General features: G+C 39.9%; 3 protein-coding genes across 7 annotated transcripts; 2 read left to right on the top strand and 1 right to left on the bottom strand.

Annotated features, from left to right (window-relative positions):
- The first annotated feature begins 8,377 nt into the window (after positions 1-8,377).
- Positions 8,378-13,224, top strand: LOC109012869. 5 transcript variants are annotated; one of them, XM_018994730.2, is made up of 6 exons: positions 8,402-8,976; positions 10,511-10,645; positions 11,692-11,796; positions 11,985-12,041; positions 12,583-12,617; positions 12,714-12,969. In XM_018994730.2, exons 1-6 carry the CDS (start codon positions 8,665-8,667, stop codon positions 12,853-12,855), a joined length of 786 nt encoding a protein of 261 aa, XP_018850275.1. In that variant the 5' UTR covers positions 8,402-8,664; the 3' UTR covers positions 12,856-12,969. The 5 variants fall into 5 exon arrangements, 4 of the variants coding, with proteins under 4 accessions (XP_018850275.1, XP_018850273.1, XP_035548442.1 ...); XM_018994728.2 differs by lacking the exon at positions 12,583-12,617 and having other exon boundaries at positions 8,446-8,976; positions 12,714-13,224; XM_035692549.1 differs by lacking the exon at positions 10,511-10,645 and having other exon boundaries at positions 8,475-8,976; positions 12,714-13,224.
- A 1,139-nt stretch (positions 13,225-14,363) lies between these two features.
- On the bottom strand, positions 14,364-18,301 carry LOC109012873 (NADH dehydrogenase [ubiquinone] 1 alpha subcomplex subunit 13-B-like). Its single transcript, XM_018994736.2, has 3 exons — positions 17,989-18,301; positions 14,817-14,888; positions 14,364-14,715 (listed from the first exon to the last, which is right to left on the bottom strand). Exons 1-3 carry the CDS (start codon positions 18,201-18,203, stop codon positions 14,571-14,573), a joined length of 432 nt encoding a protein of 143 aa, XP_018850281.1. The 5' UTR covers positions 18,204-18,301; the 3' UTR covers positions 14,364-14,570.
- Positions 18,302-19,377: 1,076 nt separating this feature from the next.
- On the top strand, positions 19,378-24,709 carry LOC109012867 (chaperonin CPN60-2, mitochondrial-like). The gene is made up of 18 exons (XM_018994726.2): positions 19,378-19,607; positions 19,905-19,929; positions 20,037-20,168; positions 20,782-20,941; positions 21,160-21,335; positions 21,439-21,534; positions 21,697-21,801; positions 22,020-22,106; positions 22,184-22,273; positions 22,381-22,461; positions 22,546-22,614; positions 22,864-22,941; positions 23,117-23,212; positions 23,373-23,472; positions 23,558-23,661; positions 23,842-23,947; positions 24,056-24,134; positions 24,231-24,709. The coding sequence occupies exons 1-18, from the start codon at positions 19,570-19,572 to the stop codon at positions 24,337-24,339; spliced, it is 1,731 nt and encodes a 576-aa protein (XP_018850271.2). The 5' UTR covers positions 19,378-19,569; the 3' UTR covers positions 24,340-24,709.
- The last annotated feature ends 459 nt before the right edge of the window (positions 24,710-25,168 follow it).

The raw sequence follows: 25,168 nt of genomic DNA, 5'->3' as shown, positions 1-25,168 counted from the left end.
ATACAAATGACTAGAAATTTTAGGAATGCGTTTTGGAAGAATTAATATTGGTCTGACCCGAATCTGGAGCCCAAGGCCCACAATAATTTGAATGTACAAGAAAAAGAAGAGTAAGAAAGAGAATACTACCAGCCTAGAACCGACAGACACTACTACAAATTCCATTGAACAAGCTCACACTAGACAGAGGACTGCACAACTATGAAGAAGAGAGTGACTGAATTGACGGGCACAAGAGAGCTTGAGTGAATTGTTACAAAGTGGGCAATACTCAAACGACGATTTGAGAGAGGATACAATACCCGAAGAAGCAGCAGCCCGGATAGGCAGCTCCCACCAAAGGAAGACGCCAGTAATAACGAAAGGGACAGGGGGCCTTATAATAATGATAGAGACATGACCCCCTAGGTGAAATCAGGATAATAACAGGCAGATTTGCTGGGGGTGGCGCCTCCTTGTCTAGTAGAAAGGCACATGCCCGAAGAGCAAGATACATAGAAGTTTATATAGCGGACAGGTCGTCCAAACACCAAAAACTTGACTCCTTAGTAGCTATCACTTTCAGGGAAGAAGATTGTGATGGAGAATTGTACCATCATGATGATGTGCTGGTAGTAACCCTCCTGGTCGCTAATTATACTATCAGGCGCATACTCATTGACAATGGGAGCTCAGTAAACAAATTATTCTGGGAGGCTTTCATAAAGATGGGTATAGATGCTACTAAGCTGAGACCCTTGCCAACACTATTGAAGGGCTTTTTAGGAGATCTGATCCAACCGGTGGGCACCATTACTCTCCTCGTCACGGCAGAAAATGGATGCGTACTGTGACCACCATGACCAATTTCTTAGTCGCGAAGGCGCCCTCCTCGTATAATGCTATATTAAGGCGACCAACATTGAACAATCTCTGGACGGTTACGTTGACGTACCATCTCAAGATGAAGTTCCCGATCGAAGGTGGAGTGAGGGAAGCACTAGCATAAGAGTGTTATGTACAAGAACTGAGGAGCAAAGTGGGAGAAGTATGCACTATCAGGGGCAACGACGACCAAGCAGCCAATGAGGGAAATCAGAGCACATTGCCGCCACCCCCCATGGTTGTTTTTTACAGGAGTGTGGAAGTTAGGGATGAGCAGAAGCTACAGTAAATAGAGGCCATTGAGCCCTTGGAGATCGTAACATTGTACCAAGATCGCCCCAACGCAACAATACAGATTGGAACTAAGATTTCCCCAGAAGACTGAGAGGCCCTAAAACAACTGTTAGTAGAGCACCGAGATGTGTTCGCCTGGAACCACGAAGATATGCCTGGAATTAACAACAACGTTATCAAACATTGACTATTGTGGATCCCATGCACAAGAAGGTACATAAAAAAAAAAGATCATTCAGCACGGAGAAATACACAGCCATCGTCGAGGAAGTAGAATGCCTGCTCGCCGCGGGGTTCATCAAGGAAGCACGTTACCCTGAATGGCTGTCCAATGTCGTCCTGGTAAAAAAAGTAAACGGGAAGTGAAGAATGTGCGTGGACTTCACCGACCTAAATAAAGTCTACCCAAAAGACAGTTTTCCTCTACTATGAATAGATGTCATCGTAGACACCACTGCAGGGCACAAGATGTTGAGATTCATGGACACCTACTCAAGCTATAATCAAATCTGAATGTACCCACCAGATGAAGAGAAGACTCATTTATCACAGACTGTGGGTTGTATTGCTACCAAGTCATGCCATTTGGCCTAAAGTACGTAGGGGCAACCCATCAGAGGCTAGTCAACCGGATGTTTAAAAACTAAATAGGGCGGACCATAGAGGTTTACGTGGATGACTTGTTAGCTAAAAGCAAAGAGCCAGCCCAACATCTGGACGACCTAAGGGAGGCATTTACCGTACTATAGCAATACAAAATGAAGATGAACCCATCGAAGTGCACATTTGGAGTAGGATTTGGCAAGTTTCTGGGGTTCATAGTATCGGAGAGAGTAATTGAAGCTTCCCCAGAAAAGATTGAAGCAATCATGAACATTAAGCCGCCAAAGAGCCTAAATGACATGCAATGGCTAGCGGGGAGAATAGCAGCCTTAAATAGGTTCGTATCCAAATCCACGGACAAATGCCTTTTCTTTTTCAGGGTATTGCAAAAAGTACACCCTTGGAACGAGGAGTGTGATGAAGCTTTCCAAAAACTGAAGTAACATTTAACCAATTTGCCACTTCTGAGGCAACATATAGAATGAGAGACACTTTATGCGTACCTATCAGTATCCCCCCACGCCGTCTCAACCATCCTTGTCAAGGAAGAAGGGGCAAAGAAATTGCCCGTGTACTACACGAGTCATGTTCTAAGGGGAGCAGAAGTCAGGTATCTGTGAATAGAGTTGGTGGCGTTTGCCTTAGTGACAACGGCAAGGAGGTTACGCCCGTACTTCCAAGCCCATTTGATCAAAGTACTCACAGAAAGCCCACTAGTAAAGGTGTTACAAAGGCTAGACACCTCGGGGAGATTAATTGGGTGGTCAATCGAACTCAGTGAATTTGACATCGAGTATGTGCCAAAGAAGGCCGTGAAAGGGCAGGCGCTGGTAGACTTCATCGCCAAATTCTCAAGTTTCCCACCAGAAGTAGTCGCCGGCCTAGTAGGAAAACCCTGGATCCTTTTTGTGGATGGCTCTTCTTGTCACACTGGCGGAGGGATAGGAGACCACGTAATCAGCGGAGAAGGACAGGAGCATCGATACATGGCCAGGCTCACTTTCAAAACCACCAACAATGAAGTATAATATGACGCCCTTGTAGCAAGGCTTTTTAGTGGTTGAAGCATTGGAGGCGACCGAAATATAGGTGAAGTCAGACTCACAGGTAGTAGTCAACCAAGTGTTGGGAACATACGCCACAAAGGGAGAAAAACTAAAGAAATACCTAAGTCGAGTTTGGGAGGTGCGCGACCAATTTTCGTATTTTAGCATATCACAAGTGCCCCGAGAAAGCAATGCAGTGGCAAACAAGCTAGCGTGTACAATCTCAGGGATGGAGGATTCCCCCATTCCCTGGGAAGTCGAGAGAATGATAATAGAAGTCCCAGCAATAGGACCAGAAATCTACATAATAAGCAGCGATGAACCCGAGTGGGCAGGCGACATCATCAAGTATCTAGATACGGAAAAACTCTTCAAGGGGAAAAAAGAGGCAACGAAGGTAAGAAGAATGGCGGTTAGATTCGTAAAGGTAGATGCGACCCTATACAAAAGAGGTTTCTCTACCCCTCTACAGCAATGTATCTAACCGCAAGAAACACAATACATTCTAGCTGAGATACATGAAAGGATATGCAGAAACCACTCCATGGGAAAGGCATTGACTAGAAAGGTAGTAAGGGCAGGATACTACTGGCCCAATACACTGAGGGACACAAAAGAATTTGCAAAAATATGTGTCAAATGTCAGGCTTACGCATTAGTATCACACGCCCCCCAAGAGGAGCTACCTTCCATGACCGCCCCATGGCCATTCGCCCAGTGGGGAATTGACCTAGTTGGACCCCTCCCTCCCAGAAAAGGTGGAGTTAAGTTCATGATCGTAGCAGTGGACTACTTCACGAAATGGGCGGAGGCTTTAACCCTTGGCGACCAAAGTAGTGACGAAGTTCTTATGGAAGAATATCATTTGCCTGTACGGGATTCCACAAAGCATAGTCTCAGATAATGGGCGACAGTTTGATTCAGAACATTATCGCGAATGGTGCGCCGAGCTAAAGATTCAGGTCAAATATTCATCCCAAGATACCCATAGGCGAATGGACAGTCGGAGGCTACGAACAAAGCATTGTTGGGAATCCTGGAAAAGAAGCTAGCGGGTAAGAAATGGGAATGGACGTAGGAACTATCAGGAGTATTATGGGCCTACAGGACCACAGTAAAGACCCTACAGGGGAGACCCCATTAACCTTGGCATATGTGAGTGAAACATAACCTCTCGTGTAAGTCGGCTTGCCTAGTTATAGGACCCACCATTTTTCGACGCCAAAAAATGATGAAGCTATAGAAGAGCACCTTGACCTCCTAGAAAAAGAGAGAGATGCGGCTGAAGTCAAGATGATACTCGACAAGAATAAGGCAGAACACTATTTCAACAAGAGAGTCAGACCCAGGACATTCAAGGTAGGAGATCTGGTGTTGAAGGAAAGTGGAGTCACCATCATGGAAGAGGGCAAGCTTAGACCCCGATGAGAAGGACCAGATGCGATAGGAGCCAACCATCGGTCTGGGTCATACCGCTTAAAGGATAACTAAGGAAAAGAGCTACAACATCCCTGGAATGTAGAATACTTGAAGAAGTTCTATCCCTGATTATGCTAATTTCTTGATTTATCTAAACTCTACTGTTGAATTCTTGATTATGTTTCATAATAAATAAAAGCATATGTTCCAAGCTAGTGCCACCTCACCTGAGCAAAAGGCCACTTCTAGGCACCAAGTAAAAATGTCACCCTCAAACATCAACATCGATTACAAAGGTATGTAGTTCAAAGGAAAAGGGTCACGAAAGACGACAACAGCAAAATATAACAACAAGCCACACACGGGGGAGAAAAAAAGAGCTTCACGAAATAAAAACAAAGGGAAGCACGAAAAGTCAAAATTGCTTTAATGTTTTCAATGTACACAACTACAAAAGGGACATATAAGAATAGTTCTATTATTTACAAGAAACTATTACAAGTGTGGCAGAGAGATAACCATTTACAGAAAAGCTAAGTACTAGGATCGCCGGAAGGTGGAGTTGGGTTAGGATTGTTGAAAGCATCGAGCATGGTGTCCCTACCAAAGGTGCCAACAAATTGACGTGAGGCTGCATTAGGTTTGAACATCCCCAAATACGCCTCAAGTCAGTGCGGAGATTGGCCAACAAATGCGACCTAAGTCGAAGCACTCTGGCCCCATTCCTATAACCAAAAGAGCAATCCCTAACGCCACACACCAACGCCAGCTAAGGATGAAGGCAGACAAGTTCCTCTCTCGCAACCAACAAGTCAAATTCCAACGTCTTCACCAGCTGTGTCTTTTCCTTCAGTCGTTTATCCTTGTTAATGAGTGTCTCATTAAGCTTCGTTTGTTGTTCGCCTGCATCGGCATGAACTTTCTTGTACTCCTTGTGCCGCTTGGTCAACTCTTCTAGAGTGTCGCGTGTCTCAGAGAGATCAAGATTAGCTAGCAGCTTGCCCTCTTTTGAGGTAGCCAATTGCTCCCCAAGTTCAGTGCAACACCGCTGAGAACTAGATAACTCTTGGCGAACAAACTTGAGTTCCTCCTGAAGGGTGGACAGTTCAGAGCGAGCACGACCCCGTTCCGAACCTAACTCCCCTCGAGCTAGTGAAAGCTGAGCCCTAGTGGAATCACGCTTCGTGGTGCAACGGAGTTCATCGTGAAGGTGAAAAACCTCATCGCAAAGAATGTTCAAGTCACCTGCCAGAAAGTGTGCATAGCCATCCGCTTACTCAAGTAGGATCTCCAACTCCGCCCTCTCACCCCTCCATCTCTCAAATTCTTTCATGGCTTAAAAAGAGAAGACACGCCTAGAGTGGACCTCATTCTCCAAATCAACACAATCCGCCATGATCCAACCTGCCAAGTCATCGACACCCTACAAAGATAAAACTCAAGAATGTTAAATGACCGTCTTGGAAAAATGGCGAAGAGAAATGAGAGAAGTGGAGTCGAAGTTATCCCAAGAAGAAAATTCCTTAGTCAATTAGCCATACTGCAGACGGCCTCATCTCTAGCAGGCCTAGAGGAGGTGGAAGTACCTCCCCATCATACCTCCCTTAGGACCTATAGTAAGGACCAAGGGGAAAAGCCTCAATAGACACCACCTGTGAGTCTACTCCAATCTCAGGAGCCTTAGCCAAATCTCCCACCGGAAAAACATTGTGGGTATAAGCAAGTTCAACCTCCTTAAGACTGATGTCCTCACTTGCGAGACCACCCAAAGGACCATCTCCCTCTAAAGGAAAAGACTCGACGTCATCTCTAAAAGAGAAAGGAGAGGGAGAAGGAATAGAAACGTGATCACCATCAACCCCCAGGTCGAGTGGAGGGGTCTCTCCTCTCGAGATGGTAATAGGCAAAGAGTGGGAAGCTGAATCTTTGCTTTCACTTACTTCCTCCATTTCTTAACAAACAAGAACGCCGCCACCCCTCTCGCTGCCCTGGACACCACGATCGCCTAGGGCACCATCTCCACTACCTTGACTTCCCTCAATGGCCGTCTGGTCGGCAATACTCAATGAGAAGGCGGTGTCCATATCAACGTTGACCTCACCGCCTTCCCTGGGAAAATTAGAGGCTCCGAATGTAGGAAATTCGAAGGTAGGGCTAGACTCCTAAAAAAGCTGTTGGGAGGGAAGATCAAAGTCAAATGAGGTCGCCAAGTCAGAAAGTGCTTGACCCATCAAACCTTTGACGTCATCAATACCTAGAGAAGGCGCACGTGCTGGTTAGCAATGGGGGGTACACAGAGAAGTACCTTGAGGTCAGCCAGACACGAGGGATGAGCCATTGTCTGTGCGCACAGGCGCCCTCTTTGCTACGGGAGAATGTGTATCCAAAGTAGGCTGGTGAGAACGTTTCCTCAAAACCTTTGGGGTAGACTCTGAGAGAGACTTTGGCGAGGAGAGATGGCGCCACGACCTTGCTTAGGAAAATGCGACCTTTGACCTTTGAGCAGTCAGGCCTCACCAAGAAGCAGTCAATATTTGCAGGTGTCAAGAGATATTCAGTCCAAAGGTCGTCTTCATGTTCACTCGCCCAGGTGGCGACCATGTTGACACGAGATTGTTCCCATTCAGATAGAGGTTCCAAAGACGCCATTAGGCCTTTATCGTCAGGAATCTTACCCCAAGTAGCCCTAATTGCAAATTCCCAACGCATAGCTTCTGAGTTGGGAAGTTCCCAATAGGCGCCCGAGACCAAGAAAAATTTTCTCGTCCATTGTTTGGTGTTGGAGTGACGACTTTCAAAATGGGCCAACCATTGTTTCCTAATCCGAAAGATGCAAATGTTACCCGGAGAGCTTCTCAAAGAATAAAATGCCAAGAACTCTCGGGCAGTTAAATCAGGGTATTTTTCCCTAGCAGGTTCCAAAACCAAGTGAAACACAATACAAGAACAAAGAAGGACCCGCCACGCATGAGAATGAAGTTGTGCAGGGGCTAGCCTAAGAAGATTAAGAGCGCCACGTATTGGGTGACAGAAAGGAAATCGCAAACCGTGGGTTAGGGCACAGATGGGAAGGGCAACCTTATCGACAACCCTTCTTCATCAATGCATCTGCGACGAGGGAGTTCCAGGAGTATGGAGTCTAGGATCCCATATGTGTTGAGTAGATTCGACAAGTCTCTGACACTAAGGGTAGAGCGCCACTCGAAACCTTCGAAATATGGACGTCTTTGGCAAAAGAAGATTCCGGGACAACATGGGTTCAAGATCTATTTCGTTGGGCCATGTGGGTAACAAAGAAGCAGAGGGAAATGAAAATGCAAAAGATTAGGGTCGCAAGGAAAGAAGTCGAGACAATGGGGTTTCAAAAACGTAAAAGAGAAAGGAAGATATCGGGAAGAAGACGAAGAATAAGAAAGAGTAGCGAAATGAAGATAATAAATATAAATCATCATTACTTGACTAAGTGAGGTGATTGAGGAACGTGGCGACGGTTACTGGGTAACATACGCACGTTCCCCTAAGTTTAAAATTTGCTTCTCAATAAGCGAAAACAACGAGTAAAATGATAAATGGACCAGCGAGGTAGCCCATAGGTTGTCCCCAAATCGCTAACGAGGTAGTCTACCTTCATTATGAATTCCCTACCCTTACATGCAAGAGGAATTAAAGGGATAATTAAAGGACTTAATATTGGTCTGACCCAAACCAAAGGCCCAAGGCCCCTCACCCATAAAGAGTTCAAGAGAATCGTGCAACTAGACAAACACCTAGCCTCTGACCTATTAGGAAGGGATAAATCTCACGTTATGGATATAGACCACCTGTGATTAAGATGGTTCTGATACATTAGAGATAATTCTTATAATGATTGAGCATAGTATAAAGTTAATCAATTTATGGTACTCATCCTATATTCTTCATACCTATATATATAAGCAAAATGTAACTTCCGTCCTCTCTAATTTATGCATTCTTAAATTATTATTTTTCATTATTAACTTAAACATCGAAGAGGTTTTAGGCACTCCGTGGCGTCTGGTGGTGGGATACTCCCTTTAATATATTATAAGTCCCGTTTGAGATAGTTAAAAAAGAGAAAAAAAAAAAGAGAAGAAGACACGATCAAGGAACCTGATTGATTACGTTGGTGATGATGAAAATTAAGGGCCGGAGCCACGTCGAGCGTTACTCCAAAACCTGTCCGGTCCGCACGTCGTTACAAAGAAACCACGTTGGTCCAACCTTGAAGCCTCAATTGCGTGCGTTGTCGGTGCAAATAATCCAAAAGGTCCCGAATTCCCACGCTCCTGAGAAAGATTCACGTACAATATATCTGACCACACCTGTTGTTGTCTTCTTTCGCCCGACACCGACTCAACACACTGAACTCTCCTCTCGTTTCTATATCATTTCCTCTCTCTCCCACTCATTCTCTTCGATGGCACAGGCCGAATTGCAGGAAAAGCAGACGAATGCACCGGATTCCGGTCAGAAGTATGACTTCGTTGGGGAGGAAATGGAGAGGCATAGGAAGAGGAGGAAGAGGAGGAAGCGAGATTGTGTAACCGTCGAATTTGTTGAAAAAAAGAAGAAAGGAGGGGTTCTGCGAAGGGACCCATTGGAGGTTTTCGGTACGGACATAATGTTGATGATACTGAGTAACCTCGACGCACGCAGCGTGGCACTGTCTCTCGTCGTCTCCCGTGGCTGGTACGGGGTCGCCTCCAGTGATCGCATCTGGAGCCCCAAGGTCCGTGCCCTTTTAATTTGTCTCAGTTCAAGCCTGGATTTTGGTGCATTTTTTCAGGTTTTGTTGTTACAAATTTGGGAATTAGGTTGAGTTTCTTTTCTTTGTTTGGTTTGTTGTTAATTGGTTCGGTTCTGTGTGTACCGAATTGGCTATTTGAAATAGAAAACGAGGTTTTGATGATTGGCCTTTGATTTTTTTTTTTTTTTTTGGGGTTCATTTTGGTTTGTTTGAATTTGAGAATTGGGTTGTATTCCTTTTGTGGGCTTGATTTGTTTCTGATCGGGTTTTTTTTTTTTTTTTCTGCCCAATTGAGTACCTTACCTAGAAAATTAATTTTTGATGATAGGGTTTGATATCTTGTTAAATATGGTTTCGTGCGAAGTTGGGTTTTGCTCAATTGTGGTTTTTCTAGGTTGGTCATCCGTGTCTTACGTTGCTTCCATAATGGATTTCTGTCCTACCCACACTTCAGGATTGGAGTTTCTTTTTTAGTTCAGTTGTGAGGAAAGCTGGGGTTTCCAAACCTTCTATGGTTTGAATCATACCGGATGGGCGTTTCGGTGGCTGTTAGTTGTTCTCCGTTTCGCCCATTAGGGTGCACCGGTGGTTAAAGGGCGGGCTTGGATAACTCGAATTGGGTTCAATTCCGCATTCCGAGAAAGAGAGCTTGGTGGCTGGGGTTATGTGTTATGGATTTTCTGGGTTGCAAGAGAAGAACAAGAAAAAGAGAAAGAAACAAAGGACTAAATCAAGAAACACACTAATGGATTTTACTTAGAGGGAAAATCCCACCTCTAGAAACTATAACAAGCAAGTTCTTCCACATATCTGTTTTTACTTTGCCGCTGGCTTTTATTCAACAACATACATGAAACGAACCATTTGTCTAAGAATACAAGCCTTTATAAGTTTATTCACAATTACCACTAGTTTAAAACGCACCACTTCACTAATCTTTCAACGCACTGTTTTGTCTACTTTTCTTCTGTACTTCTCCTTCTCGACAACGCTTCCTCTGATCTTCCACATCACTTCTGATCTCCTTCTGCACTTCATTTCCCTTCCTAACATTATGTAGCCGCTGCTTACTGCTTTGGTCCCAAAGGCCATGATTTGGTGGGGTTGCTTGTCATAAAGAGTTGTGGTGCTCTGTTTCACAACGGCTTTCATTTTTCTGTATTAATGACAATGCCAGTTGAGGTTCTCATCTCGTACATGTTTTAGTGTTTTCTGTATTTCCAAGAACGACATTGAAAATAAGTTAATAATTTCAATTTTGGAGGCTGGCATGGGTTTGACCATCGTTTCTCCCTATTTTAAGGTGTTCCACCACCTTTTATGTATGGCATCGCCACTGCCTTTGACAGCATCCACTAATTTGGAACTTAGCTTATTGTCTAATTTTTATTTTGATGGCTGGTATTTATTTTAAGTGCGTAGTTGATCTCAAACAGCAAGCTGGTGGGATGGTGCTGGACATGGGCAGGTCAAAGCCTGCTTATCCTAACTGAACTTTTGGGCAGTCTGGTTGTAGGCTCTTATGGCCTGGGCAGGGAGTAATCAGGGAAGTTCAAGTACTAGAGGAAGACCGAAAGAGTTAGTTCTGGGGTGTGCGGAAAGGTTGCGACTGCAATTGATTGAAAATATTGACTTAGAGGATAAACGACTGGTAGGATTTCTGTTGGTGATGCAAGTTTTGTCAGTACTTTATGATTTTCATCTTTTTAGGTTTAGTCTATCATTTGCTGATTGTGTTGAATGGTGTATGCTCTTTTTCTTTCATATAAAAGCTTATGTATTTCTTTTGGGTATGTAATTTAAAAAGAAAAAAGAAAACTGCATCAAGATTCAAGAATCGGCACTTGCTGTCAAATCACAAGGCTAATTTGGTTGGCTAGCACTGCATGGTGCTACATACTTCTTTTCCTAGCTTGCCTGACTTGGTCCACTACCATTCATATTAAATTTTCTAGTGCTGACTTTAATATCATAAACTAGATGAAGACCACAGATTATCAAAGCTACTAAAAACAGGAATACCAAGTAATTCCAATGGTTGTACTTTATACTGTATGTAATTGATAGGAACCATAGCCAAGTGTCTAAGGTATGAGTTTGCCAAACTTCTTTTTGTCAGTTCGAATTCGATCACCTCCTACAATGCCATGCCATTCCACCCATCAATTTTCTTTTCATGGTAGGTGGATAGAAAGGGGCCGATCTTGCTACTTCATACCTGTGACTTAGCTACTCCAATTTTCCTTCCTTACTGTATCTCTTAGTTTACAAGGCAATTCAGTGCACACCCTTGTGGTTCATCAGGCAATGCCTAAGATTTGTTTCATTAGTTTTTCAATTTAATCCATCATGAAAGTTTTCATGCTCTCTTTCATGGGGTAGTGGCCTAAAACAGTGTAGGGTTTTTTTTTTTTTTTTCCTGTTTATTCTTTTCAATACCAAATGTAATTTTTTGTTGTTTTTCTTTTTCTTTTATTTTTACTCGCCCCAAGCCCCCCAGGGAGAAAAATGGGGTGTTTACAAGTATGGTTGTTTTGCTTCTTTTTTTTTTTTTTTTAAGACTTGCAAGCACATTCTTAAAAGATATTATTTACTTGTAATGATAAGTTGGTTGGATGAAGCAACTTAAGCTCATATTGTAGTCATAGACTCTAAGGAGTGTGATCAACTTAAATCAGACACGCTCTTCTTTTTCAGTTGGAGGAACTGTGGCTTGGGAAAGCACACATACCTCGCCTGATGCAAATCCGGGGATTGTCCAAACTGGTGGCTTATTCATTAGCTGTCATGGATGGCAAGCGTGTAACTATCTTCTTGCCCTCCCCCCTCCTTGCTCTCTCTCTCTCTCTCTCTCTCTCACACTCACACACACACAAATGCATTTAAATTCACATGCACACTGACATGACATATTTGCAGTCTGCACCCGTGCACATTTATAGCCCCTTATATTTAAGGGTCATGTGACTGACCTGTTCCTTTGTTGTCAGAACCGTATCATGAAGGATGATTTGTGTGATCATGCTTGGGAGTTCCATTTTAATAAGGTATGTAATATTTGCATTAGGTCATATTATGTATTTAGTCTGGCTATTGACATAGTACCTTATAATCAAGGGCGTGCTGCAGTGATGATCTATACGCCAAAAGTCTCACTATAGCATGTCAGATAATTTAGAGGTCTAATGTGGAAAAGATCAAAGTATAGTTTTTGTAGGTTAATTTACTATTTTTGAAGTTAACGTGTATGCTATGAAGTAAATGGTAATGATTTTTTTATTATTTTTTTCCCTGTAGCATAAACATGAACTTTGTATTCAAACATTTGCACGAATTGCTGAATATTCCATTAATTTCAATCATTGTCAAATTTCTCAAATGATATTGAAAGAGCAAAGAACATGTTTCTATGTGCGCATTACCTTCGTCGACTCCTTAAGTAGTTAGAAAAAACACTGCTGAGTAAGCATTTTCGTGCATACCCTCATCATATCCTTAGTGCCAGATTTTCTGGTTTACCATCGGTTTCATTTTGTTTTGTTTCCATAATATTCTACCCACTAATTCTCAAACTCTGGTATTCTCCAGACTTGGCCAGCTCATAAATCTCATGTTTGTCACCTGTGAGTAGCGCTCTTATAGTTTGCACGAGACCAATTACTACTGTTTAGACTAAACTAATTGACCAATTAATCTGACTAATATTTTCTGTCCCTCAGGGGGCTCCAGAATATTGGAGAAATCTTGATCCTTATTGGAAGGGTACAGGCCCACCCATGCGCCGCTACTTCCATCCAGACGGGAGCCAAAGTGCAGATCCTGATGACAAAGTATGGGGCGGTCATGAATGCTGTTACTTGACTGTCACTAGCATTGCTGGCGAAGGCAAAATCAGGGAGCACTATGTGAGGATAAACCGATGGCCACGAATGTCTGTGTCTAGGAAGCATGACTGGAGCTGGGAATTGTCAAACCACCTGTATTCCTACTCCAGCATCCCCGATGCTAACAAGGAAGGTGGGACTGGGCCACAATATGGAGTTATGTAACTTCTTCTTCTATTTTTTTCAACACTTGTAAATAAAGCTTTAGGGTTTTCCAGATATATCAGTGTTGTGTCACATGGTCCGAGTTATGGACATATTGAGTATATCTAGTGTGTTTGTACAGAGCGAATAAGCTATTAGCCTATTTCAAGGTAAATGTGTCTTGCTTGGTTTTCCCCATTAATTATACTTCTGTATTTTTATGAAACGAGTACTGTTATAGCTATAAAGAGATTATACAAAAGTAATCACACAAATTGATGCAGTTTCATGTGATCTGTTAGATTTATTTTACAATAAAAATAATTTTACAATCTGACAAATCATGTAAAATCATATCAGTTTGTGAGAATATTTTTGTATAATTCATTTGTGGCTAAATTATTTCTCTAAACCACAGGCAAACTTCCATCGATCATCTCTAGGATCCGTCTTACGACCACCAAAAGTTAATCAGATTTTCCAGCGTCACCATGCTATCTCCAACTTCAACGTGGTGTTGACATTATTCTCGTTCAGTAATTATTATTATAATATTTTTAAATTTTTAAATTTTTATATAAAATATAGTAAATAATTTTATTTTTTTTAATTTTAAAATAATAATATTAAAAAATAATATTTTATTTAATTTTTAACATTCAATTTATCTCATCTTAGTTTATTATCTAAATAACATCTAAAAGAACGGCAAAACTCTTATTTACTGATCAATGGGATTTTCCATTCCAGCTTTACCACTAGACTCGTTTGGATAATGAAATGAGATAGATGAGTTGAATAAAATATTATTTTTTAATATTATTATTATTTTAAAATTTTAAAAAATTAAATTATTTATTATATTTTATATAATAATTTTAAAAAATTATAATAATGAAATAAGATAACGTGAGATTATTTATATATTTATATATCCAAACTGGCTCTAAATTTCTGCATATTTGCCACTTAAGAATGATATTTAGCTGGTATTTTATTCATTGTGCCACCACTGCAACGCTGAAACATGTCGTTTAATTTTCACAAGAGGACTGAATTCGGGACCCAAAAAATGTCCCAAACAGTATTTTTTTTCATCTTTTTTTTTATTTTTAACTTTTTTATGTATTTTTTTAATCATCATAAATATTTTTTAAAAAATAAAAAATTCACAATATCATTAAAAAATATTTTTTAATCATTTGGTAAAAAAAAAAAAAAAAATCTCATTCGAGACATTTTTTGATTTCCGAATTCAGGATCGAAAGTATTTCTCTTTCCACAATAATGGCATATTAAGATGACACTTCCCCCCATTACTCCCGATTTTAAGGTAAAGTGTAGACAGCAACATGTGATAATAATTAACATTAACTGTCGTATGCGATTTAACTGTCGTATGCGATTGCATGTAAAACAAAGTTCCAAATACATTTTTATTTCACCAGAGCCGACAATGAGCAACATAAGAAAATTCTTGAATAGAAAACAAGCAACTCTTGACGATTAAACATCAAGCACAAAAATAACTGCAGTCAGAAGAGTATATCACCAGACATCAGGTCGGAGTTCACCAGTTGCTGGAGGCACCCATTTTCCAGAGTTGTATACATTTTCACCAACTTTCCAACCAGGCACGTCCTTCATTACTTCCGCCTCGTACTCAAGATACTTCTTCCACTCTTTGACAAATCTACAGATGGCAGACAACGGAGAGTTAGTATTCTGAAATTAGGGGGTTATTTATATGTTATGGGTGATGGAAGAGGACCGTCTAATATGTTCCTTGTTTACCTTTCGTCTTCTTCAGCTTGAAGAACAGGAAGTATTGCTCTTCGGGCAGCATATTTCTCTTCCTTAAGCGCCCTGCAAAATGAAAATATTATACGCATGTGAGTAATGAACACCAACTCTTTTACAACTTATATTGGAATTAACCAATGTAATTGTACCACTTCGTTAAAAATTATTTCAATTTTACATAACTTTTCAAATAGAGTTATAAAATAGTTGTAAATTTATTATTTTCCAATGCATAAAATACGTCATTTTTTAGGAAATTTCATGGAAAAGAGTCTTGGCCCTCAGAATTTCGGTAAGCTCAGCAACAAAAGTTTCATTTTTGCAACCCAAACCTCGTCCCAATATGTATGTATGGATGCATGCATGTGCGTGTGTATCTATATACTCAAAAACTTAAAAGTAAATAGATCCATAAACTGAAATTCTTGTTATGGGAATTGTATTTAGAAACATAATTATGGTGGATGGATTAAAAGACAGATTTTACGGAGTACAGCAATGGCAATTGTCATCAGAGATGGCATACCATTAGATATATGCATTCCTAGGGTTCAATAAGGCAAATCTATTGTATTCATTTATCATTGTTTCTTATGTCTTAAAAGTAGTTGGAACTCCAGGACTGTATGCATAGGCCAATAAGAATGTGTATGTGTAACACCCCGCTCCCCCAAGGTTAAGAACATCATTTTTGAAATCTCGGTTTGAGGAAGGGAATGCTACGGTGCTGTGAGAGTGGGTTGTTGTGTTTTGAAATTGCAGAGGAAGAGGATATATATAGACAGGAGGGAATCCTTCAACATGTTTAACTTGAAGTCAATCATTGACTTCCGAAGGATGAAGAGTCGGTCATGATCACCGAGACGGGAGGAAGGGTGACAGACGTGGTGAGTTCTCATGCTTAAACTGTACAAGAGAAAAGCTGATTGGCTAACGGATGAAATTGTGTACAACGAGAACTCTGATAAATTTGTGCTCAGTTGGCTAATGGATAATACGGTAGTTGTGGGATTGAGAGAAGGAATCTGGGGATGAATTAAAACATGTAAAATTGACTTGGTCAGTGGGTTGGGATTCTAAGAGACGGGGGGAGTTCCATGTGAAATTGGGTAGTGCATTGCAAGGCGGACTCGGTAGTGATCAACGGCTAAGAGTTCTTGAATTTTAAAAACACACTTTAGCAGTTCATTTAACTTAAGGCTGGGAGTGATAGAGACTGTGTAGGGAACCTCAATCAGTGATGATTTTAAAATGGGAAAAACTCTAATGGCCGACGATCTTAAATTCTAAAATGAGTCTAACTCATCCAATAAATATCTTTGGCCTTATAAATAGATTCTTGGGTTTAATTCCAATTAAATAGGATCTACTTGGTCCATAAATATTAAATGGGCTTTAAATTCAATTATTGGCCCGATAAAATTCTGTAATCCACCAAAATAAACTTTTGGGCCTATGAGCCTAATTAAAATTCCTAGACAACCTCAATAATTTGATAGTTTGTGGGCTTATCCAATATGGCCCATTAAACCTAATTTAGGCCCAATAAAATTATCCATATTTCATCTCTAATAATACTGGATCGGCTCGTTACAGCTTCTTCCTCTCTACCAGTAAAAGTTAAAAGCACACCAAATGTCAGGAAACCATGATCACCTATTTTATAAATTCAATTAATTCTTGCAACTAGCAATAGCCGCAATCCCCACAATTGGGACATTGTACAAGTATATAACAATGACAGGCTATTTGCTTATACCTTGTTGAGATGGAGAGCTTCATATGCTTCCTTCTATTAGAGAGATGGATCAAGTGGTAAGGGCGAACTTGTGCATGAGCCCCATGCCACAGGTTCGATTCCCCCTGGGATCCAACTACGATTTAAGTGGGAGGCCATGGCGGTGGGTTGCTATGCTAATCTCCTTGGGGGTTTAGGTTCCATGGGTGAGTCCTAAGGGCTCTGTCGTGGGGTGGTTCCCCCGTCATTAAAAAAAAAAAAAAAGAAGAAGAAGATTTCTTAGAAGTAATCACCAAAGTTGAAGCTATTGGAGAAAGCAAAGCAGCTTCATCAGATCCGAGGAGTTCAAGTTACTAACTGGACTGAAGCTGCATTCTCCAATACCCTGAGCCATCATACGAATACACATATTACTCTCCTCTCTTCCTCCCTCCCTCCCTCTCTCTCTCTCTCATAGACACATGCACAGATACAGAACTTATCTCTTCTATGTTAATCTATCCACCCACTTCTTAAATTACACAATATAATAGTCTCAATTCCAGGTGGAGAATTGAGTTTATTTTTGAATTCCAGTTTATTTTCTCATTCTTTATCCAGTTTATAGCCACAAAACTTATAATAAAACTACCATATCTGATCCCTTCTTTTGAACTATAAATTCCTCAATCACCTTCTTTTGCACATGAAAACTATAAACTTTTTTCTTAATATAACACAAACAATTTACTCAAATACACAATTCATATATTTTCCCTCAAAAGCCTAATTCTCTATTCGCATCATCCACAAAAGATCAGACCACTTCACTCAGATTCAGAGGATTAATTACTATTGTAATACAAAATATGTACAACCACTTATAATTTTCAACCTCACTGACAAGAAAGCATTGCCAATAGCAAACTATCGACTAAATTGATATTCCAAAGCAAAGTCCGGCTATTTCGACAAAGGGAATAGCCAGCTCCCTCATTTGAGTGATTCCACGCCACATTGCTAATTACAATCACATTTAATTCTTCACCAAAACCACCACACACCAAAGCTCACACCAGATAGATAGCTAACTTCAATTGAAAAATAATATTAATAAAGGTATAATTCTCCAAGAATTGCAAAAGATGTCAAGCCAAAACAGAAAAACCCATCAGACCCACCTCATTTCTAGAGCTCGTATCAAAGAACTACCAAAAACCAGAAATCCTTAATCACGAATACTAAATAAAATATCTACCAAAAGAGATCTATCTATCCGTCACTAACTACCACCTCCGCATCCCCAATCGAATTTTTTCACGAAATAGCCAAAACCCAATTAACCGAACCATTAAACAGACTAAATAAAAATACTAAAAAGGGAAAGCAATCAACTTGGTGGTATTGACATTGAAGAAGCTGAGATGATTGTTGAGAAGTGCTGACCTACGGATCTTGTTTCCCTTGCCGACCTGGTACATGCCCCAGGAGAATGCACCGAAAGCGGCGAAGAAAATGGCCACGGCGCTGGGGCCCTTGTTGGGTATCCGACGGGCGTATCGGACCGGCGGGAACCCACCCGGAGGCGGCCCGTCTTGGAGGATCGGCATGTCCTTCACGCTTACCATCCCAGGCTTCTTCCTTATCGCTGCCTCCGTCATCTTTGGTCTCTATCTCTCGCTGTCTCTGTTAGAATTTGGCTGAACAGGAATACCGAAGTGCTGAGGAGCTTAAGGAAGAAGAACAGAAAAATGAAAACAAAACAAAATAACAATACCTGTAACTAATTTATTTTTTACTTTTTTTTGTTTAAAAAAAAAAAGCATATACAAAAGTTAAAATTTATACTGATATTTATATTGGATTAAATGAGATTATAAGCATATTTTATGCAATATATGTCAAATTTGCCTTTTATAAAAAAACGATTGTTCATATACTTTATCAATTTGCATTCATAAATTATTATTTAGTTTTGTAATGCATGTGCACCAGAAAAATAACAATTTGGTTAAGGACACGTTACATATTTTCAATCCAAATCCATCTCAAAGACTAATGCAAATCATCTTATTTTATTTGATCTAATTATTATAATTTTCTCAAATTTTCACATAAAATATAATAAAAAATTTAATTTTTTTAAAATTTTAAAATAAAAATTATATTAAAAAATTATATTTTAATAATATTTTATTCAATTTTTATCTTTCATTTAATCTGTATAAACAAACGGAATCTCAAGATGTAATACGAACAATATTATAACTTAGGATGCAAAATATAATTTTCTCGCTAAGGCCATGCATACTTACTAGTTTTAATAAAATTTCATTTTATTTATATATAAAAAAGAATCCTCTTATTTTCCCATATTTATATTCCATTTAATTATGACTACTTTGATAAATTTGAAGAGCATCTCCAACCATATTATCGTTATTGCCATGCACACACATGCTAGCACAATCAACACATCGATGCGACGACTGTTAGATTCAAAGCTATATATGAGATGGCATTATGTCAAATCTTATTTGAAAGAAAAGGCAAATTAGAACCAAGTTATGAGTCGGACATTTGGTGATCATTGCTCTCTGCATGTGTTTGACAACATGGAAAATTTGAACTGAACAACATGTTAGTGCATTGTTTTATTATTGGCAAAAACAAAACAAAAAATCCAGGGGTTTGGGTTTTGAGGATGCTCTGCTGAATAATGTTGATGATGGATGATCCATGCAGAAGCTGTGTGGGTATTTTTATTCTATTTATTTGTTTGTTGGGGTCCAGTGAAATAAAGGGTTCAAAAAGTCGTCGAGAAACCTTGTAAAATTCATCCCCAAACACCAGGGAAAAAATAAAAAGTAGAAAAACCCCTTAAACCCTAGAAGCTGCTTGCTACCGCTTCTAGACCCTTCGTCTCCTTTTAAAATCACCAGTTCTCTACCCCAATTTCTCCCATTCTCAAAACCATATTTCTGGGGGCCTTTGCTACTGTTCAGTTTCTGTATTCACATATACATAATGTACCGCTTCTCCACCGGCTTCGCCTCCAAAGTTCGGTACGTCCCCATCCCCCTCACCTTCCGTTTCCTCTCTCTCTATTTTCCCATATGGGTTTCTCTCCTTTTCTATTATTCCGTTTGGGTCCCGAGAAAATGTGTGAAAAGAGATTGCAGAAGAGAGAGACAAAGAGAAACTAGTTTCAGGGATCTGAGATGCTTTTCATTGTTTAGAGTTGAGATCCTATGAAACATATTGCTTCCTGGAAGCAGCGATGAAACATAAGTTTCGAAGCTTTTAGGGGAACAAAAAGAACGTGAATTCATTGATTTTTTTTCTTTTTTGGGGTTTTGCAGGGTCGCTAGGAAAAGTGCCCAGCAGGTGAGAGCACTAGTTGTTGGATTTCCTTAAAACAGTAAAACCCCTATATGATTATCCGTGTTATTGATTGTGTTGGCCTTTCTATGTCGTGTGTGCGTATGATTTAGATTGGTAGTAGATTGCGTTGGAGCAGGAACTATGCGGCCAAAGACATCAAATTCGGGGTGGAGGCCAGGGCTCTTATGCTTAAGGGTGTCGAAGACCTGGCCGATGCTGTCAAAGTCACCATGGGTCCTAAGGTACTTCATAACTAGCTATCACACCAGTTCTTAATTCGTATCTCTTGCTTTTGCCGTGAAACTCGTAGTATCTTTATACCATTTATGGATAAGGAGGTCGACTGACCTCGGCGTTTCTGCTTGTCTTGGGCCCAAAAATGAACCGTTTATTATGAATGTGTTTCGCATTGGAGTCTGTCTGATTTTATTGTATGTTTGGAATAGTCTCATTGTGGTTTTTTTCAATGATTATGAATTTTTTATTTTTTTTTGGGGGGGGGTGGGGATTTGGCAATGAGAATATATAAATTCTTATACAATGAACAGAAACATGAAAATGCATTGCTCAAAGAATTATTGGTTGTGAAGCAGCAAAATCTCACCTCACTTTGCTGAAAGGAAGGGGCATTTTGGAGAGATTTCTTGAAACACACTTCTGCACTTTGTCGCTTGAATCTTCTGCCCTTTTTTTTCCTACTGACCAGGAAGTCAGGAATTAAAGATGCATGTTGTTTGAAGTTCTCTATATCCACCTTCTTTAAAGTGCGTTTTGAATACAGCTTATTGCTACACACTAATATTGAATTAGTTGATATGGTTAACGGTTGTTGACATGAGTCTTTTGCTGTTGAAGGGACGTAATGTGGTAATTGAACAAAGTTGGGGTGCTCCAAAGGTGACAAAAGATGGTGTAACTGTTGCAAAGAACATTGAATTCAAGGACAAAGTAAAAAATGTTGGAGCCAGTCTTGTGAAACAAGTTGCAAATGCCACCAATGATAAAGCAGGGGACGGTGAGGTCTTCTTCCACTTGTTGGTTTAATGGACCTGAAAAAGTTTACATTGATAATTTTGTGACACAATTTGTATTGTTTTTGGTCGTTATTGAGTATGGCTTGGCTTGCATTTTTACTATGCACCGTAGAATATTTGGATTTTTCATAGTGAGCTGAGTAATTAATTCTGTCACACTGTTAAGTTGAGCATCGAGGACTTTTCAATGTGTGTGCAGGGACCACCTGTGCTACAGTACTTACTCGAGCAATTTTTGCCGAAGGGTGCAAGTCAGTTGCGGCTGGGATGAATGCAATGGACCTAAGACGTGGTATTTCCATGGCAGTTGATGCTGTTGTTACACATTTGAAAAGCAGTGCGCGGATGATCAGCACATCTGAAGAAATTGCACAGGTCTGTTTGATGCTTTCTAGTTACTCACTTGAGTACCTTAGTGCTTGGCTTTATGATTGTGAAGGTTGTAAATCCAAGGTTCTATGTCAATCAAATACAACAGGTTGGGACAATATCTGCAAATGGAGAGAGAGAAATTGGCGAGTTGATTGCTAGGGCTATGGAGAGGGTTGGCAAAGAGGGAGTGATCACAATACAAGTAATAACTCGTTATTTATATCTATCCATAGGGTTTTCTTGCTGTTTTATATCTATCACCTGCCTTTTGGGGGGAGACCTGGCGGGTTGTCTCTCTCCTTCCTCTCCCTTCTAATTCTGAAGCTTCCAAAGAAGCAGGTCTTACTATCTTTTGCTGTTACAGGATGGGAAAACATTGTATAATGAGTTGGAAGTTGTCGAGGGCATGAAGCTAGACAGGGGTTACATATCCCCTTACTTCATTACTAACCAGAAAAACCAGATGTGTGTAAGTTTATTCCTTTTTCTCGTGACACAGCTGCCTGCTCTATATAACTTGAAAGTTCTGGTGGTATTCACTATTCACTTGAGGGATGAATGTCCAAACAACTTATGTCAGTCACCAGTGGTGTTCCAAGTCCCTTTTTAATTAAATAAAGAACCAAAACAAAGAGCAAAACTCGGTTCCGGTTCACTTAAGTGACTTCGATGTCTATGTTCTGACAGGAATTGGAAGATCCTCTCATTTTAATTTATGAGAAGAAAATCTCAAGTTTAAATGCTGTCATCAAATTATTAGAGCTGGCTTTGAAGGTGAGTAAATTTTGGTAGATCAATGATAGGTGTATTTCACATTTTATCAATAGCCATCTCACACTTTTTTGGTTCAGAGACAAAGGCCCTTGCTAATTGTTGCCGAAGATGTGGAAAGTGAGGCCTTGGCAACTCTTATTCTGAACAAACTTCGTGCTGGAATCAAGGTCGACTTGATTTTTTTATGGTGGCAGGGGCAGTATTTCTTGTTTCTTAACTCTGGATATGGGGGTGTCCTTATTTGCCAATCTGATGCAATTGTGGATTGCTACAGGTTTGTGCCATCAAAGCCCCGGGTTTTGGTGAGAATAGGAAAGCCAATCTGCAGGATCTTGCCATTCTTACTGGAGGAGAGGTAAGTCTGCTGTCCTGTATCCTTTTAAACCTTCTGAATTTTATGATACTGCATGGCGCTTATGTGTGCTGCTTGTATATTTAGCTGATAACTGAAGAGCTTGGATTGAATCTTGAAAAAGTCGATCTTGATATGCTTGGAAGTTGCAAAAAGGTAATCTTACTCCCGTATATCTGGATGACATCATTTTTATTATCAATTAAGCTTAACTTATAGAAGAAAGGTACACTCGAATAGCACCGTACCCAGCGGTTTGACTATGGATTCTTTAGGGGTAATTTTTTAATGTGTAAAATTCTGATTGGCAAATTTGAAGATTAGGTTTTCTATCCTTGAGATATAGATTTCACACCTAATTCCATGTAATGATCTTCAAAAGATGACTACTGGTTTTTATTTTAGGCCACAATATCGAAAGATGATACTGTTGTTCTTGATGGTGCTGGGGACAAGAAGGCCATTGAGGAAAGATGTGAACAGGTTTGTCTTGCGATTTCCTTGACTGTGTTCTTCCATCCCTTTGGCATTACTTGGTATTTGAACTGTTGACAATTGTTTAATTTTCAACCCCTCTTGTTTACAAGGTACATAAAAAAACCCAATTAGATATTTTAGATCCCAACTTGATTGATGTTGTCAATAATTTTAATAACAGATCAGGGCAGCAATTGAAAATAGCACATCTGATTATGACAAAGAGAAGTTACAAGAGAGATTGGCCAAGCTTTCTGGTGGTGTTGCTGTGTTGAAGGTATGGTTACTATTATGTATCCTAACATTTTGTCTACTGGCAACTAAGTAATGCAAAATTCTTGCTGGTTTGGCCGGCTGTTTTTACATTTTTTATTTTTGCACATTCTCGGGGAATGATGATGGCAAACATTGGTTAAATCTTGATATTTTCCCCCCAGATTGGAGGAGCTAGTGAAGTTGAAGTTAGTGAGAAGAAGGATAGAGTGACAGATGCCTTAAATGCCACAAAGGCAGCTGTAGAGGAGGGTATAGTACCAGGTAAATTGCATCTTTATAATGTTGGAGCTATCTGGTTGAAATTTGAATCGGCAGAGGTAAACTTACAAGAGTTTTCCATTTGCAGGTGGTGGTGTCGCTCTTCTTTACGCATCAAAAGAGTTGGAAAAGCTGGAAACTGCCAACTTTGATCAGAAGATTGGTGTTCAGATTATTCAGAATGCACTCAAGGTTTGTCTCTTACAATTTTTCCCCTTTTTGGGCAACAATTGGATTGGACCAACTTGAACAAAATCTCCTACTGATGACATTCTTTTTTTGTATAATGAGATCTCAGCCTTTTCTTTTCCCCTTTCACGGCTCACAAAAATTTGTGTCTAATACCGTATTTCTCATTTGTTAATAATGCAGACACCTGTGTACACAATTGCTTCTAATGCTGGAGTTGAGGGGGCAGTTGTTGTTGGTAAGTTGTTGGAAGAAAGTGACCCAAATAAAGGATATGACGCAGCCAAAGGTCAGTCAATCTTCACAATTCTTTATCCACAGGTTCTCATTTACACCTACAAAATTGGATATTCATTTTGACGATTTTTTTGGTTCTGCTTTTCAATTGCATCACCAGGTGAATATGTTGATATGGTCAAATCCGGCATAATTGACCCAGTGAAAGTAATTAGGACTGCTCTGGTTGATGCTGCAAGGTAAGCTGAAAGATCGTTCTGTTTTTGTGTTTTCAGTAATACTTTGTTATTACCGACATTGTGTTAAATCTTGTTTGTTGCCTTCTGATGTAACAGTGTGTCATCTTTGATGACAACCACCGAAGCCGTAGTAACCGAAATACCCAAAGAGGATAAAGAGGTTCCGGCTATGGGAGGTGGTGGCATGGGCGGCATGGATTATTGAGGATCCTGTTAGCATGGGTAATTGGGGAGCACAATCATCCGAACAGCCTTAATGTTTTATCTCCAAGATGTATACCTGATGCAAACATTAGGGATTTTTCGTTTTAAATCTTGAATGGTTTGGTCACAAGGTATCCATGGAACCATAGCAAGAGAACCGTGCAGGTAGTTTTGGTAACTTAGGATTAAACCTGTGATTGTTGCTGCACTGAGGAATCACCATGTACCGGAACTAGAATTTTTGCCCTTTACTTTGCAATCTAAAGGTTGTTACTGCTAAACTAGTTTTGTTAGGCAAGCTATTTGTTTCTAAGTTCTGTCGCTCTATATATAATCAATCCTAATGCACAAGTTGAAATGTGTTTCTGGTAGTTTTGCTACAAATCAACCCCATACATGTGGAATTTTTTGTGTGAGAAAGCCTACTCTACCGCCTCTCTATTACCGCTTAAGTGTACTGTCCGGGAAAAATTTCTTTTTTTATTTTTTTATTTTTTTTATTTAGTGATTAAGGAAGTGATTTTAAGTGTATTAGTGTATTTTTTATTTTTTAAAAATATTTAAATATATTAAAAAAATGTGAATAGAAAAATGAAGAAAAAATAAAAACTCAAAAATTGCTATGCGGTCAAACCGAGTAGGCTAGCCTGACTCTTTTTGTTTTTTATAGGTTGTGAGGGTTTTTATAAAGAACAAGTGTTTTTTATAATGTATGGCTTGGGATGATGAATAATGAGTGATGAGAATAAATTTTTGTATTTATAAATGCTCCTCTAGTGTTTTACTGGTAAATAACTTAATTGGGGGTAGTGGAGCTTGATGAAGGGTTC

Source organism: Juglans regia, chromosome 7, assembly GCF_001411555.2.
Source record: "Juglans regia cultivar Chandler chromosome 7, Walnut 2.0, whole genome shotgun sequence".
Classification (NCBI taxonomy): Eukaryota; Viridiplantae; Streptophyta; class Magnoliopsida; order Fagales; family Juglandaceae; genus Juglans; species Juglans regia.
The sequence above is the reverse complement of the archived record's forward strand: the minus strand, read 5'-3'. Positions and strand labels throughout refer to the sequence as shown.